This window comes from Plasmodium gaboni, chromosome 12 (genome assembly GCF_001602025.1).
Source record: "Plasmodium gaboni strain SY75 chromosome 12, whole genome shotgun sequence".
In the NCBI taxonomy this organism is placed as follows: Eukaryota; Apicomplexa; class Aconoidasida; order Haemosporida; family Plasmodiidae; genus Plasmodium; species Plasmodium gaboni.
Window position 1 is genome coordinate 1,075,904 of NC_031492.1, and position 17,500 is coordinate 1,093,403.

A 17,500-nucleotide genomic window follows, 5' to 3' on the forward strand; every position below is an offset into this window, starting at 1 on the left:
AATAAAAAAAAAAAAAAAAAAAAAAAAAAAAAAAAAAAAAAAAAAAAAAAAAAAACAATTTGATGTGTTTTATATTTTTTTTTTTTTTTTTTTTTTTTTTTTTATTTAAAAAAAATTTATTTAATATTTTATATTAAAAAAAAAAAAAAAAAAAAAATAAAAAATTTAATAAAATTTATTCACACATAAAAAAAAAAAAAAAAAAAAAAAAAAGAAATGCAAATGAAATGAAAAATGAAATAATCTCTTAATAAATAAATAAAAACGGATATTATGTGAAATAATAAATAGAAATATTGCTTTCTACAAATAAAAGTGTATATTAAATATTATGTTTATAAGATTAAGTAAAATATAATTGTCTATAAAAATATATTATATAAATATTCTATTATATATATATATATATTTCTTTTTTTATTCAGTTTTCATCGTGTATAATAAATAAAATGTAAACTATAATATATATGATAATATAACCATATATTACCTTTTAATAAAAAAAAAAAAAAAAAAAAAAATATATATAAAAATATACATATATATATATATATATTATTAAACAAACCATTTTTTATTCAAAATATAAATATTCAAAAAAAAATTAATGTGAAGAAATATATAAATAATACATATATATTTCTTTATAAATTGAAAAAAAAAAAAAATAAATAATATAATAATAATAATTAAAAAAATATGAATATAATTCACATATATATATTAAAATCCATTACAATGTTTCACAAATAAAATTATTATTAGTATGACAACACATATCTGCAGCAATATTCATAGCTTTATAAGCTATATCTTTAGCACTTAAATTTTCGACATCATATAATGCTCTTGCAGCTGCCATAGCATATGGACCTCCTGATCCTGTTCCTAAAACATTTCCTGATGGTTCTAAAACATCACCATTACCGGTTACTTCTAACAAAATATCCTTATCAGCTACTATTAAAACAGCCTCTAAATGTCTTAAATATCTATCAGTTCTCCAAAGTTTGGCTAACTCAACACAACTTCTTAAAAGTTGATCTATAAAGTTATAAGAAGGAAAGGAGAATAAAATAATGACACATACAAAAAAATACATCCAAATATATATATATATATATATATATATATATATATAACATCGTGTGTGTATTTATTTTTATATAAATTTATTTACTTGGATATTCATCAATCTTTGTCTCAAATTTATCTAGCAAGGTAAAACAATCAGCTGTAGCTCCTGCGAAACCCATTAATATATTGTCCTTTAAACGTCTTATCTTTTTTGCATTTCCTTTAACTATCTATATTATGATTAAGAGGAAAAAAAAAATACATACATATATATATTATTAACATGTGCAAACGATATATATATATATATATATACAAATAATTTTGTAGTAACAAAAATAATTGCTCAAACCATCGTTCCTTGAGAAACCATTCCATCTCCGATTAAACACTAAAAAATGTAAAAATAAATAAAATAATTATTTCTATATATTTTAATAAAATTTTTTTTATCATTTTATAATTTTCCTGAATATATTTATAATACGTTTTTTCTTTCTATTTTATTTACTTATTTATTTATATATATATATATATATATATATATTTATTTATTTATATATTTAATTATTTATTTTTTTTTTTTCTTAATACATACCACTTCATTATTTTTCCTAACACATAATATGGTAGTTCCATGACGAGGAATTATCAACTTGCTGTTATCAGAAAAATAATTTCTCTATAAAATAAGAAGATAAAATCATACAAATATATATATATATATATATATCATTTGTTTCAATAAAAATTATGATGACAATATAAATGTGATAAACATATATTTATAATATATTACTGAAATTGTTTTGGTTATTGATTTTTGTGATCTAATTATATTTGCAAAGTTTCTGATAAACATTTTCTTTCTTCTTTTGTATATTATTAAAAAAAATAAAAGGAATATTAAAGAAAACAAAAAAATAAATAAATATATAAATATATATATATATATATATATATATATATATATTTAAGCTTGAATGTTTATTTTTTATGTAAAAAGTTATATTCAATTATATTTAAAACATATTTATATATAACAATGAACGCAAAACATATTATGTGTTATTATTTTATAGAATATATAAAGAATTTATATAAATACATTTTTACAGTATATATATAAAAAGATAAATTATATGAAATTAGAAGCAATTATTGACATATTGAAAAAGAGAAAAAATTCATATTACACAAAAAAAATAAATAAATAAATAATATAAAATATATATAATATTATATGTATTATTATTATGAAAAATGGCACATATGTATTTTATATCATAAGCATATATAGAAAATATTTAAAAAAAAGAACGCTCATTTATTATTTTTTTTTATTATTTTTTTTTATTATTTTTTTTTTTATTTTTATATTTTTTATTTTTATACCTTTTTCATCATTTGTTAACAAAATACAGCTTTTTTAAATAAGTAATATCAAAGAGAATATTATAATAAATAAATAATATATAAGTTTAATAAAAAAAAAATAATAAATTAAATAAATAGGAATATATATAAATATTTATTAACAATTTGCAAAAAAAAATATATGAAAACGTTCATAATTTTTTTCAAGTGTATACATATTTTCATTTAACAAATTATTTTTATTATTACCACTATCCTTTTTGTTGTAATAATTTTGTATTGCACATATATACATATTAATATTATAAATAGGTTAAAGATAAAATGTTTTACATATTTTGTGATGCAAATATATTTGCCATATTAATTAATAAATTTTCATCATGATTTAAAATATTTTTATAATTTGACTGAATGGTTTGTTCGTTCACTTCATCAATAATGTGTATATTTGTATTATCTTCATATTCAAGAAGTAGATTTGGGCACTCGATTAAATAAGAAACATTTTTGAATGTAGGAATATAAAAGTTAATAATATTTTCACCATATTTCAAAGTTTTAATTGCATAACAATTATATATATCCCATATTTTTATTCCATCTGTTGCCAAAGATATCAATATTTGTTTTTTATCATCAACATAACATTTTAATACTTGACTTTTATGACCTATAAATGTTGTAAAATTTTTTAAATTCAAAAAGATTTCATTTGTAACAACATTTTGTGATTTAATAATTTTATTTGTTTCTAAATGGAGATAATTCATATTAGGGTGATGACTATCATTAAATTCTTCATCACTTGTATTATTATCATCACTTGTATTATTATCATCACTTGTTTGATTATAATCACTGTTGTGATTATTTATGTCACCATCATTTTTATTACCATTATATTTATTATTTTCAATTTGTTCTGCTTTTATTTTTCTTATTTCAACATAATCACCATATTCTTTTAATTTTATATCATCATTATTATTATGCGAATGTTCACAATTATTTTTATTATTTTTATTATTTTTCTTATTCTTCTTATTCTTCTTATTCTTCTTATTAAATTCAAGAAAAGGGATACGAATAATTTTATTTTTTTTGCACACATATAAATGTGTATTGAATGGATAATTTGAACAAATATATGAACAATATTCTGTTTGTGTTTTTAATATATGTATAGCTTCTTTAGATTTTAAGCCCCATACATATATAGTTCCATCATTTGTTAAAGATATTAAAGTATATAACGTATCATATATATTTGGAGTTATACTTATAATTTGTTTTATATTTGAATTTATATTATGTTGATAATATAACATTGGCTGTATTTTTTTTTTCCTGAACAAGTCATGTAAATTATATGCATGCACTATATTGTCATCACTATATGTATATAAAACATTTACTATCTGATCAATTAAAATATCTTTAATTGGTCCAAAATGAGCTTGAAAAGTATTTATTAAAAATCCTGATATAGCAGACCATATATATACATTCCCAATTTTATCACCTCCAAAAATTATTCTTTCATTTGTTGTTATTTTAATAACATTCAAATGAGCACGCACATATTTAGTATATATAGCTGTACTTTTGTTATATATATATTGACATATCATTTTTTTATTTGCATTTAATATAAGAAAATTTCCATTACTAAGCATACATATTTTCTTTTCATCATCTTTTATTGATTTTTCAAATTTATTTTCACATCGCTCATTATCTAAATTTACTAACAGTACATCATCGTTATCATAGACTAACATTATTTTATTCTGCTCCATTATGAACAAATATTTACACTATAAGATAAAAGTAACATTTAAAATAAAATATTATTATAAATAAATAAATAAATATATATATATATATATATATATATATATATTTTCTTATTGATTAATCATATTTATTTAATATAGATCTTATTATAATGTTGTATTTTATTTTTTAAATGCTTTTAAAAGATTCTTCTATTTCAAGATAAAATAAAATATATATATATATATATATATATATATTTATTTATTTATATTATATAATTTTTTCTTTTTTTTTTAAACACAATTTTGAGTTAATAAAAAAAAAAGATATGTTGTTGCCTTTTTTTTAATTATAATTTAAATTAACAAAAAAAAAAATTTCTATATATACCGTATGAGCATATAAAAAATTCCATTCAACATAATATTTTCTCTTTTAAAATATTACCTTTTGTTTATTTTAATATTTTTATATAATTTTTATACAAAGAAAATATATTATAAACAGGAAATTTTTTTTTTCTTTTCTTAAAAATAAAATATTTATTATAAATATAATATATATATAATATATATATAATTATATACATATATACTTATTATTATATATAGAGTGAATCTGATATATATATATTATATATATATATATCCATATGTATGTAAAAATATATAATTTTTTATTTTTTTGTATAATATCACAAAAAATAAATTTAAGAAGAAAATTTTAATCTACATTAACATTTTAATATACACATAAAAATATAATATTTTTATTTATTTTATTTTTTTTTTTTTTTAATTGATGTTTTATAATTTTCAAATATCCAACATTATAAAACTTCACGTTGAAGGTGTACTATATAATAATATATACTATTATTATAATATGTGAATTTATAAAAAAGAACCTTTATTTATCTTTTGTTTTTTTAATTTTTTTAATAACACAATATTTTATTTTATATATAAATAATTTATGTTCTATACAAAAAAGAATAAAAATGATAATCTTCATATTTATAATTAAAATAGAATAAATATATTTTATGATTTATGTAGTTTTTTTTTTTTTTCATTTCATCTCTTTTTTCTTTTCTTTTTTTTCTTTTTTTTTTTTTTTTTTTGGAAAGGGGATTTAATTAAAAAAAAAGAATGAATAGTACTAGATTACGTCATATTGAAAATGCATTAAATAATTTTAATTTCATGTCCCCTTTGGACATTTATATGCGTTTATATTTTAAAAGTAATAATATAAAGAATAAAGATAAACCGTATATTTCAGAACATGTCTATAATATTATAAAAAACAAAACACTCTTATCATATTTATCTTCACCCAGTTCATTGTATACAAATGTAATTAAGACGTATTTTTCTTCTGACAAGTAACTAAAAAATAATATATATATAAAAGAAAAATGAAATAAAATTAATTCGTAGGACCATATTAGGAGTTAAATATAAATAAATAAATATATATATATATATATATATATATAAGAATAATTATGCATAAGAAATTCATTATAAATTCCCCTTCCCCATTTTAATTTTCTTTTTTTGGAAAAATATATAAATATATATAAAAAAATAATAAACACTAACATATATAATATATATATAATATATATATATATATATATATTTTTTTTTTTTTCGTCCTTTAGGTGGAAATATGAAATGAACAACGAGAAAATACCTGCACATGTCAGGTACTCTTTTCCAAAAGAATTATACAACCAGCTATTAGATTGCTATGGTGAGAAGAAAAGCATCACATTAATGTCTATTTTAAATGAAAAGGCTCCTGTTTTTTTACGCGTAAATAACAATAAAATATCGAGAAACGAATTATATAAGACTTTAATCAGTAAAGGAATATCAGTGGAAAAATGTGTTAATTCACCATATGGATTATTATTAACAAAAAATCAAATATTAAAAAATATTCATGAATATAAAAAAGGTTATTTCGAAATTCAAGATGAAGCTAGCCAAATTGTGAGTTCAAAAATACCTGTACATCCAGGTGATAAGGTGCTTGATTATTGTGCAGGGTCAGGTGGAAAAACATTAGCATTTTCAATGTTAATGGAAAATACAGGAAAAATATATTTACACGATATACGTGATCAAATGTTATCTCAAGCAAAAATACGATTACGAAGGGCTGGAATACAAAATTATATTTTATTAAATTCAAATCATATATTATTAAAAAAATTATTTGGTTATATGGATGTCGTAATCGTTGATGCTCCATGTACAGGTACTGGTGCTTTACGACGAAACCCAGAAATGAAATATAAATTTACAAATAATAAATTATATGATTATGTAAAAACACAAAGAGAAATTTTTGAAAATGCTTTGTTGTATCTTAAGAAAAATGGAAAAATTGTTTATATCACATGTAGTATATTGGATGCTGAGAATGTACATCAAGCAAAATATTTTTGTCAGAAACATAATTTATATTTATCTGAGGCACCTTTTCATTCTTTACCTCAATCAAAGGCGATGGATGGTTTTTTTTTAGCAACATTTGAAAGAAAAGAATGAAAGAAAAAAAAAAGAGAACAAAACAGAAGAGAACAGAAAAGAAGTGAAGATATGAGAAGATATGAGAAGATATGAGAAGATATGAGAAGATATGAGAAGATATGAGAAGACGGTTGAAACCATTTGTTATTCTATATAATACGAAGATATATAATAAATACATACATATATAAAAAATATATATATATATTATATTTTATATAAATCCAAAAGAATCATATGTATACATTTATATTCATATATTTGTAAATTTTTATTTTTTTTTCGTATTTATATGATATGCATATTATTCATTTTGACAAAAAAAAAAATAAAATAAAATAAAATAAAATAATAATAAATGAAAATATATACATAAAAATAAAAATTAGTTTTTTTATTTCTTTTATTATTATTACTGAATACATATTTTAAATATTATAAATTTTTTTTTAAATATATATTTTTTTTTTATTTTAAAATAATTTAAAATATATATAATATATTTAAAAAACTAATATATTTTATAAAATATATTTTCATTTGTTTACAAACATTTTTTATTCTGATATAACATTAAAATATAAATAAAATAACGTTATTATATTATATATATAAAACATATATATATAATATATTATTTTATATATATTACAAATCTGATATATAAAAAATAAAATATATTTATTTTTTTTTGGTAAGCCCATATATTATTTAATATAAAAAAATATATATATATAAATATATATATATATAATATATATATTTGTATTTATGTATGTTATAATTAAAAAAAATATTTTTATAATTTTTACTTTATATGTACATATATAAACATAGTATTTTATGCATATATATTATAATATATTTTTTTTTTTTTTAATTTTTATTTTATCAATAATTTTTTTTTTTTATTATTAAAAATTTTTTCCCATAAATTTAAAAAATAATTTAATATATATATTTTTTGAATATCAAAAATATTAAATATTTTTTTTATATATTATATTACGATTTATGTATTTCTATTTATATTAAAAAAAATATATATATATATACATATATATATTATATATTTTAATACAATATTTAAATAAAATACATAGAATATATATATATGTAGTAGCAATAAAAATTAATATTTTAACTTTTAATTTGAATATTTTTTCGGTGATAAAAAATATTAATATATATATATATGTATGTATGTATTTATTTGAATATATATTTTTTTTTTTTTTAAAGGGTCAAAAAAACGAAACCTTTCAAAATATATAACTACATATGTTTTATTTTAGCATATTTGAAAGTGTGCATTTTATGTAACAATATCAAATATTTATAATATATATATATATATATATTTTTTTTTTTTTTTTTTTTTGTTTGTTTAAATTATCTTATGAAATCATGAACGAAATAATAGTGTTTGATACTTATCATGGAAGATCAGTTAATGATTGCGAATTAGATTATTACAGTAAGAAGTTAGCAACATGTTCAAGTGATAATACTGTAAAAATATTTGACTTAAGTCTTTCTAAGGAACCTGTATGTATAGCTGAATTAAAAGACCATAGTTCAGCTGTATGGAAAGTATGTTGGTCTCATCCAAAATATGGAAGTTTATTGGCTAGTTGTTCATTTGATAAGAATGTGATAATATATAAAGAAGTGAATATAAATAAATATGAGATGATATATATAAATAATGAGCATATGAGTAGTGTAAATTATATTGAATGGTCTCCACATGAATATGGTTTACATTTGGGTTGTGCAAGCTCTGATGGAACTATAAGTATTTTATCTTATTATATGAATAAAAGTAGTAATGAAGGATATTGGAATAAATATAGTATGAAAGCACATCTGAATGGTGTTGCATGTTTAAGTTGGGAGAAGCCTTATAATAATATGTTATTAATGAATAAAAATATGAATGATAATAATATGAATAATAATAATAATAATAATACTAACAATAATAGTAACAATAATAATAATGATATAATGAATTCTTTTAAATTAGTATCTGGTGGATTTGACAATCAAGTTATAATATGGATGTTTGATAATAATACAAAAGAGTTTCAAAAAATATTTCAAATGAATGATAAACCACATAAATCGAGTATAAAAGATGTAGCATGGAAACCAAATTTGAATAATTCAACAAATATTATTGCATCATGTTCTGAAGAAAAAATTGTAATATTATGGATAGAAGATGTAACAAATAATGTATGGAGAAATGGGCAAGTAATTAAAATGAATCATAATATTCATAAATTAAGTTGGTCACCTAATGGAACTATATTAGCTATCGCTTGTTCAGATGATAATGCATATTTATATAAAGAAAATCTTGAAGGAATATGGGTAGAAGTATGTAACTTAAGTGAAGAAAATAATGTTCAAGAAGATAACTCTATGAATATGAAAAATAATGAGCAAGATAATCATAATGATAATTTGCTTAACAATGATAACAATAATAATATGAATTATATAGCAAATGCCAATGTATCTACTAATTCATATATGAATGATAATACAAATACATCTAATTCGTTAATAAATCAAAATAATAATTTATCTCATCAAGGACCATATCAAAATAAAGACACATTTAATAGATCTTCACAAGGAAATTTTGGAGCTTACCACAATTCAACACAACAACATTCAAATGTAAATTCTATTAGTAGTAATATGAATAATTTACAACCAGGTAATACTGTGTCGAATAATGTAGTAAATGGTTTTGCAAATAATAATAATACAAACCAAATGAACGGACCACCTGGTCAAATGAACGGACCACCTGGTCAAATGAACGGACCACCTAGCCAAATGAATGTACCACCTAGCCAAATGAATGGACCACCTAGCCAAATGACCGTACCGCCAACTCCACCTGCCTATTTAACAATGCAAAATAATAAGAAAAATAATACATCCAACCTTACGCCTACTATGAATAATATACCACCCCCCACAGCTCCCCCCTTAGTAGTTAATAATTCAACTGGTGCACCCGGTCCATATTCTGCATCAAACTTTTCAGCACAACCTCATGGTGTTGCGGCTCCTTTTGGAGTTCCACCAGCACAACAACAAGTAGGAGGAAGTGTTACAAATATGAGTGTATCAAATGTAAATAATAACAAATCTACTTTTGCAGGGCCTCCACCTCCATTATCTTCAACAAGTACAACTCCTATTATTCCATCAGTTAGTTCAACGAATTTTCCAAAGGCTTCTACATCATCAGTACAACAACAGGTTCAGGGTCCATTTTCAAATGTGAATATGTCAAGACCTAGTTATGTAATGAACCCACAAATGCCACCAAAATTTTCACAGACTAACAGTAACAATAATAATAATAATAATATAAATAATATGAATAATATGAATAATATAAATAATAGTGGGATGATGCCTCCACGACCATCACAATATTCGAATAATTTAAATTTTAATTCTTTGCCATCATCGGTACCACCTCCTGCATTTTCTTCCTCCCCCCAAGGAATGCAGAATAAAAATAGCATAGCGAATAATATTAATAATATTAATAATAATAGTAGTAGTAATAATAATTCTTTTTCAAATTTTAACTCACATATGAACCAGGCAAATATGCCCCCACCCAATCCTTCTGTTATGCATCCAAATAAACCCGTGGGCACAACTTATGGTGCGATGGGTGGTGGTGGATACAACGCCCCCCATGCACCACCTATGATGAACGATTCAAATGTGAAGCCCCCAAACCAGCAATATGGATACTCAAATTATAATATGCCACCACGACAAAATACGCATATGAACAATTGAAGGGTGATAAAAAAAAAAAAAAGTGGGATAATAATATATAAATATATGATATATATATTATATATTTTTATAATGAATGTAGGAATATTAAGTATATATTTAAAAAAAAAAATTCTTTATATATATATATATATATATATATATATATATGTACTGTATATTATTTTATAATTTTATAAAAAACAAAATATAATTCTTGAAATAATTACTTTTATTTGTTTATAATTTATCCATATGAAAATTATATATATATATATATATATATATATATAATATTTTGATAAATTATTATGTTTTGAAAAGTTGTATTTTTTTTTTTTTTTTTCAATAGTTTTATATATATGATATATATTATATATATTTATTTTATAACATGTGGAACAAATAAACAAATGAACAAATGAACATATTTGATTAACAAAATGTTTTTATAAAAACTTTAAAAATATTTATCTTTCAATACAAAAAAATAATAAATAATAAATATAAATATATATATATATATATATATATATATATTTTATTTTGGTAGTAAAATTTTTTTTTTTTTTTTTTTTTTTGTACCTTTTAAAAAAGGAAGATACAAAAAAATATATATATAATATATATAGAGGTATTATATAATAATATATATATACTATATACTTTTATTTGATATTATTTCAATATATAAAAGAAAAGCCAAATAATTTATATATATATATATATATATAATATATATATATATAAATATTTGGAATTTTTTTTTATAATTTTATATATATATGATATTTTAAGTTCCTACTTTTTCTTATACCCCCTATATATAAATATTTTTGTAGGGGAAAAAATTTTTTTAAAATATGTTTTAGAAAATTTTCGTGAACACAAAAAAAAATAAATATTTTTAAATGATGTTTTTTAAATATGTATTAAAAAGAAAAGAAAAAAAAAAAATTGGGGGATAATAAAAAGAAATAAAAATTAAAGTGAAGTTTTATATGTTTTTATGTTTTATTTTATTTATTTAATGAGGGAATTATAAAAAAAGAAAAAAAAAAAAAATCTCAATTGTGTCATAATTAAAAAAATTAGCATTTTTTTTTTTTTTTACTCATATTTATATTACCACATAAAAAAAAAAAAAAAATATATTTATATATATATATTACAAAATATATTTATATATATTACAAATATATTTATAATTTTTTTTTTTTTTTATTTTCTTAGAAATAATATTCATCTCTTCACCAAATAAGAAAAAAAAAAAAAAAAAAATATATATATATATATATATATATATTTTTATAGTTTAACAAAAAATTGAAGATTATTATATATAATAATCTATAAATATATAAATATATAAACATATATCTATATATATATATATATATATATGAGATTTATTTAATATTTATGATTTTTTTATTATCTTGAAATTTAGAATATATATATGTTATATTTTTTTTTTGGGAATATTTTTCTTTGAAATGTAACATCAAAAAGTATGTTTCTTCATTTTATATTCGTTTAAAAAAAATATTAATATATATATATATGTTACATATATTTATATATAATATACCTATGTATTGTATATTTTTATCTTTTATAATTTTTTTTTATATAGAAAAGAAAAAACATTTGAGAATATAATTTGTTTAACATAGAATAAAGATGTCCCAAGAAAATTGTGATATGAATATAAATGAGGAAACAAATGAATATAACGATGAAAATATAAAAGAATATTATAATGAATTCAAGGTAAATACAAAGGAAGTAAAATGTGAGGGTGCATAAAGGACCTTCCAAAAAAAAAAAAAAAATATATATATATATAAAAGTATAAGCACATATAAATATAAATATATATAAATATATATATATATATATGGAGATATATTGATATATATATATATATATATTTTTTTCCATTTTATTTTTAGAAAAGGGAACATGTTTATCTAGCGTGCATTTCTTCACTTGAAAAAGAAATGTGTCGAATTCACTTGTATCTGAATGAATGGAGAAGCATGCATACTTATGAAGATGAAGAAAAGAAATCGAATACAGGAAGCAATAGTGTAAACATAAATTCTTTGAGGAATATATTAATTGATCCATGTGTAAATTTAGAGATAAAAGAATTAAGAAATAAAATTTATGAAATAACTAAAATATGTAATATAGCTGAAGAAAAACTTCAAGGATGTAATTTTGATGCTCAATCAATAGCTGGACAAAGATTAATAAATAAGTGTAAAAAATTACAAGAAGAAAATTATGAATTAGGAAAAACTATAGAAGAAAATAATTTACAATCTTTAAGTATACAAATTACTAAATTAAAACAACATATAGTTTTTTATAAAAATGAATTAAGAGTTTTAAAAGAATTAAATGCTGATATTGATGAAGATAATGAACTACTAAGTCAACAACTTTCTGAAATTACTAAAAAATATACTCTCTTAAGTGAAGAAAAAATGGAATTACAAAAAAATAATGAAGAATTAAATAATTATATAAAAAATCTCAAGTTAAAATATAACGAATCAAATATTGATATACAAAAAGAATATCATAAAAATAGCTATAGTAATATAAACATTAATAAGAAAAAAAGAAATCATAATAGTTTTTCTTATCAAAATGATAATCAAGAAAATAATATTAATTATGATAATGTTATTATTAAAGGTGTAGACAATTTAAATAATGAATATAATTATAAATATTATGATCATGATAATAATTCAAAACATGAATATAGTAGTAAATATGGCACACATTCAAAATATAATAAACATCATACTAATAAATATGATAAATATGATAAATATGATAAATATAATAATATCCATGATCATCATAATAATAACTTTGATCAATATAATAATGGCTATGATTATAATAATAAATATGAACAACAAAGATATGACGATTATAGACATAACACAGATGAAAGATATAACAATGAACACGATTCAAAAACAGAACCACAGTCAAACATTAATTATGATAAAGATAACAACAGTTGTAAAAAAAGACATTCAATCGATAGTAGCAGAGATAGGAAATATAGAAAGGTAGACAAACAAAATTATAAAGACAAAAAGTATGAAAAGTATAAGTCCAAAGATAAAGATAAAGATAAAGATAAGCATAGAAAAGAAAAAGTAAGAGATAAGGATAGAGATAGGGATAGAGATAAGGATAGAGATAAGGATAGAGATAGGGATAGAGATAAGGATAGAGATAAGGACAAAGAAAGGAACAAAGAAAAAGATAGACACAAAAAAGATAAAAATAAATATAAAACAAAATCAAAAATGAAAAGTAAAAGAGGAGGAAATTATGATCACGAAGAAGATTATGATAGTAGTACTTATTCTGATAGAAAAAGAAAAGTTAAAAATTATGATGATGAAGAATATGAAGATTTATCAAGAGGTGGAAATAAATATGATAATACGGTTACATCTAAAAATGATGACATGGAAGAAGTAACAAGTGAACATGATAGGTATGTATATATGCATTAATTAGAAAAAATAAAATAAAATAAAATAAAATATATGTTATATAAATAATATATATATTTATATATTTATATATTTATTTATATTTATTACCGCTTTGTTATATAATTTTTTTATTTTAAAACTATTTTATATTTCTATACCAACTTACCATATTGTATTGATTCTATTCGTGTTTTTTTTTTTTTTTTTTTTTTTTTTTTTATTTTATAATTTTTCATTATTATTTTTCTTTTTTTTCAAGTATGTAAAAATATATATAAAATACTATTATTTATATTATCCCCATTTGTTATTTAATAATATAATAAATTATAATTTTATAAAAAAAAAGAAAAAATATATATATTTAATTGGAATATATAATAAATAAATATATATATATATATATATATGTGATAGTTCTTTTTTATTAATTTTAAATACGATTAATCTTATATTTGTACCTCTAATACAACATAAAAAAGAAAAAGAAAAAGACAAACGCCATTATGAAAGCAACATATATTTATATATATAATATATATTTGAGTATGCTATTATTATTAAACCCTTAAAAAAAAGTTCATATTTATGAATAAATATATATATTATTATATATATATAATATATGTGATAATTATAATAAATACAATTGATGTTATACAACTGTTGTCAATTATCCAATCTGGTTATTCATATATATATATATATATATATTTATTTATATATAATATATTATATTTATTTTTTTTTTTTACCAGTGAACATCATAACAGTTATAATAAGAAAAAGGATGACAAGAGCAAAAATAAATATCAAGAAAAATATAATAAAAAAAAAAAAAAAAATCAAATTAAATGATCATATTAAGAGTTATGATAAAATATAAAAATAAAATAAAATACATACAAACATATAAAAAGGTATATATATTATTTAAATAATATTAAATGTACATATTGTTATGATTATATATACATATATATATTATATATGTTGTATAAAGGGATGTCCTTATAATTTATTATATAAACATATAATTAATAATAATAATATATATTTAATTTTTTTTTTTTTTTTTTTAACCTATATATATAACTATATATATATAATAAAAATAAAATAAATAACTTGGTTTATCTTTCTTATAATTATAAAATAAAATAAATATATTTTAACACTGTCATTGTGATATAGTTATAGAATAACCTCATTATATTATATCATATATAAATATATGATAAATAATATAATATGTTTACATAGATATAAATTTAATTCAAATAATATATAATATATATATGTTTTTTTTTTTTTTTGATATAATATAATATAATAAAATATATTATATATATAATATATATATATTTGTATATTATGTATGTATATTTTTTTTTTTTTTTTCTTAGTATGAAAAGTTTGTTTTTTAAATTATTACATATATATTAAAAATATAAAATAATAACGTAAATGTCTTTTTCCTTTTGATATTAACCATAATAATTGCTTTATTTAAAAATAAATAAATAAATAAATATATATATATATATATATATATATCATATATCATATATTTTTTTTTTTACTATAAATGGAACAGTATGAAAAATATGAAGAAAGAAAAATTTTAAGTAATGACGTTCAGACGTCTATAATTGAAGGAGAAAAACTTACAAATAAATTTAGAAACAGAGGATTGACAAGAGATAAACGAGCAACTATAAGTTCTGTGTTAGATAATAGGACTTTAATTATTTTAAGAAAATTAAAAGAAAATATTTATAATGACATATATGGTGTTATTAGTGCAGGTAAAGAAGCCTATGTATTTAATTCTTTAAAATATATTAAAGATGAGGAATTAATTTCTTTGAAAGATATATTTATTAAACACTTGAAAAAAATATATAAAGAAAATGTAAATGTAAATAATAATATCAATGGAAATATAATTTATAATCAAATGAAAAATATTCATGATCAGTGTAACGATGTTCATAATGATATGTGTCAAGATTTTGAAAGTGATATAAATGATTATGAACAAAGCGAAGATACCCATTCTTACAATAATGGTGAATATAATAATGGATTATATAATAAAAATAAAAAAAAAGATGAAATTGGAGGTGACAAAGATGGAGTTGACACAGATGGGTGTGATGCAAATGGAGATGATGATAATGAAAATGATGATAATGAAAATGATGATATATATAATGATAGCTATAATAATAATGATGATGAAAAAGAAAATGGTTGTAAAAAAGAAGATACGTTATTAGAAGAAAAAAAAGAATCCAACAATACATATAATCAAACTTTTGATATAATTAAAGAAATGAATGATATATGGTTGTATGATCATAATAATAAAAAAAAGAGAATATCACATATAATTAATATATTAGATGAAAGAAAAGAAAAAAAAGGTATAGCATTAGCAACAAAAGTATATAATACGTCTATTTTAGTTTTTAAGAAAAGATCTCAATATATTGAAGGAGAATTTAGATTTAGAAATGCATATACAAAAAATACGAATCCAAGAAAAATGGTTAAACAATGGGCAGAAAAAGAATTTAGAAATTTAAGAAGAATTTTAATATGTGGATTAAGATGTCCATATCCATTAGTATTAAGAAGTAATGTTATTGTAATGAGTATGATTGGTTATATAGATAATGCATGCCCTAAAATGAAAGATCTAAATTTTGATATATTAAAATGGAAAGAATTATATATTGAATGTATATGTATATTAAGATTATTATTTTTTAATTGTAAATTAGTGCATGCAGATTTCTCAGAATATAATTTACTCTATTTTTGTAATCATATATATATAATCGATGTTTCTCAATCAATGGAACATGACCATCCATATTCTTTGGAATTCTTAAAAAGGGATTGTTTAAATATTACTAACTTTTTTAAAAAAAAAATTGGTACCATCGTGCAACAAACACAACAGACGAATTTGTATATGCAGAGTAATGAGGAGAATATGGAAAATAAGTTGCATGTGGATATTAACGGGGTGCAAAAAAATAATACAACTGGTCATGTGGAAGGTAATAATATTACAAGTTATGGTGTTACAAGTTATAGTGATCCATGTGATATTGTTCCATGTGATATTGTTCCATGTGATATTGTTCCATGTGATATTGTTCCATGTGATATTGTTCCGTGTGATGATAAAACAAAAAATACATGCCCACAAAATGACTTGTCCAAATTATTCAATTTGCCAGATAGCCAATTTTACGAATGTGTCGGAATATTGCCATTAAAAGTTTTATTTGATTTTATTGTTTCATCTTCATTACCTGATGATATTGTATATTTTTTAGAAAATGA

At 19.1% G+C, this 17,500-nt stretch overlaps 6 protein-coding genes across 6 annotated transcripts in view; 4 read left to right on the forward strand and 2 right to left on the reverse strand.

Moving 5' to 3' along the window:
- Window positions 1-733: 733 nt before the first annotated feature.
- On the reverse strand, window positions 734-1,939 carry PGSY75_1230400 (ATP-dependent protease subunit ClpQ; the record flags this gene model as incomplete). Its single annotated transcript, XM_018786877.1, has 5 exons — window positions 734-1,044; window positions 1,181-1,307; window positions 1,430-1,468; window positions 1,676-1,759; window positions 1,877-1,939. 5 exons carry the CDS (start codon window positions 1,937-1,939, stop codon window positions 734-736), a joined length of 624 nt encoding a protein of 207 aa, XP_018640742.1.
- Window positions 1,940-2,783: 844 nt separating this feature from the next.
- Window positions 2,784-4,256, reverse strand: PGSY75_1230500 (putative WD-repeat protein; the record flags this gene model as incomplete). Its single annotated transcript, XM_018786878.1, has 1 exon — window positions 2,784-4,256. The coding sequence occupies one exon, from the start codon at window positions 4,254-4,256 to the stop codon at window positions 2,784-2,786; it is 1,473 nt and encodes a 490-aa protein (XP_018640743.1).
- Window positions 4,257-5,387: 1,131 nt separating this feature from the next.
- PGSY75_1230600 (putative sun-family protein) lies at window positions 5,388-6,800 on the forward strand (the record flags this gene model as incomplete). The annotated part of the gene is made up of 2 exons (XM_018786879.1): window positions 5,388-5,623; window positions 5,906-6,800. The coding sequence occupies 2 exons, from the start codon at window positions 5,388-5,390 to the stop codon at window positions 6,798-6,800; spliced, it is 1,131 nt and encodes a 376-aa protein (XP_018640744.1).
- Window positions 6,801-8,189: 1,389 nt separating this feature from the next.
- Window positions 8,190-10,625, forward strand: PGSY75_1230700 (protein transport protein SEC13; the record flags this gene model as incomplete). Its single annotated transcript, XM_018786880.1, has 1 exon — window positions 8,190-10,625. The coding sequence occupies one exon, from the start codon at window positions 8,190-8,192 to the stop codon at window positions 10,623-10,625; it is 2,436 nt and encodes an 811-aa protein (XP_018640745.1).
- Window positions 10,626-12,287: 1,662 nt separating this feature from the next.
- Window positions 12,288-14,158, forward strand: PGSY75_1230800 (hypothetical protein; the record flags this gene model as incomplete). Its single annotated transcript, XM_018786881.1, has 2 exons — window positions 12,288-12,377; window positions 12,560-14,158. 2 exons carry the CDS (start codon window positions 12,288-12,290, stop codon window positions 14,156-14,158), a joined length of 1,689 nt encoding a protein of 562 aa, XP_018640746.1.
- A 1,570-nt stretch (window positions 14,159-15,728) lies between these two features.
- PGSY75_1230900 (putative serine/threonine protein kinase RIO1) overlaps window positions 15,729-17,500 on the forward strand; it is a gene marked incomplete at both ends in the record, with an annotated part of 2,721 nt that continues 949 nt past the window's right edge. The window contains one exon of the mRNA XM_018786882.1: window positions 15,729-17,500. This exon is cut by the window's right edge and continues 949 nt beyond it. Within this exon, the coding sequence (XP_018640747.1) occupies window positions 15,729-17,500 (1,772 nt within the window).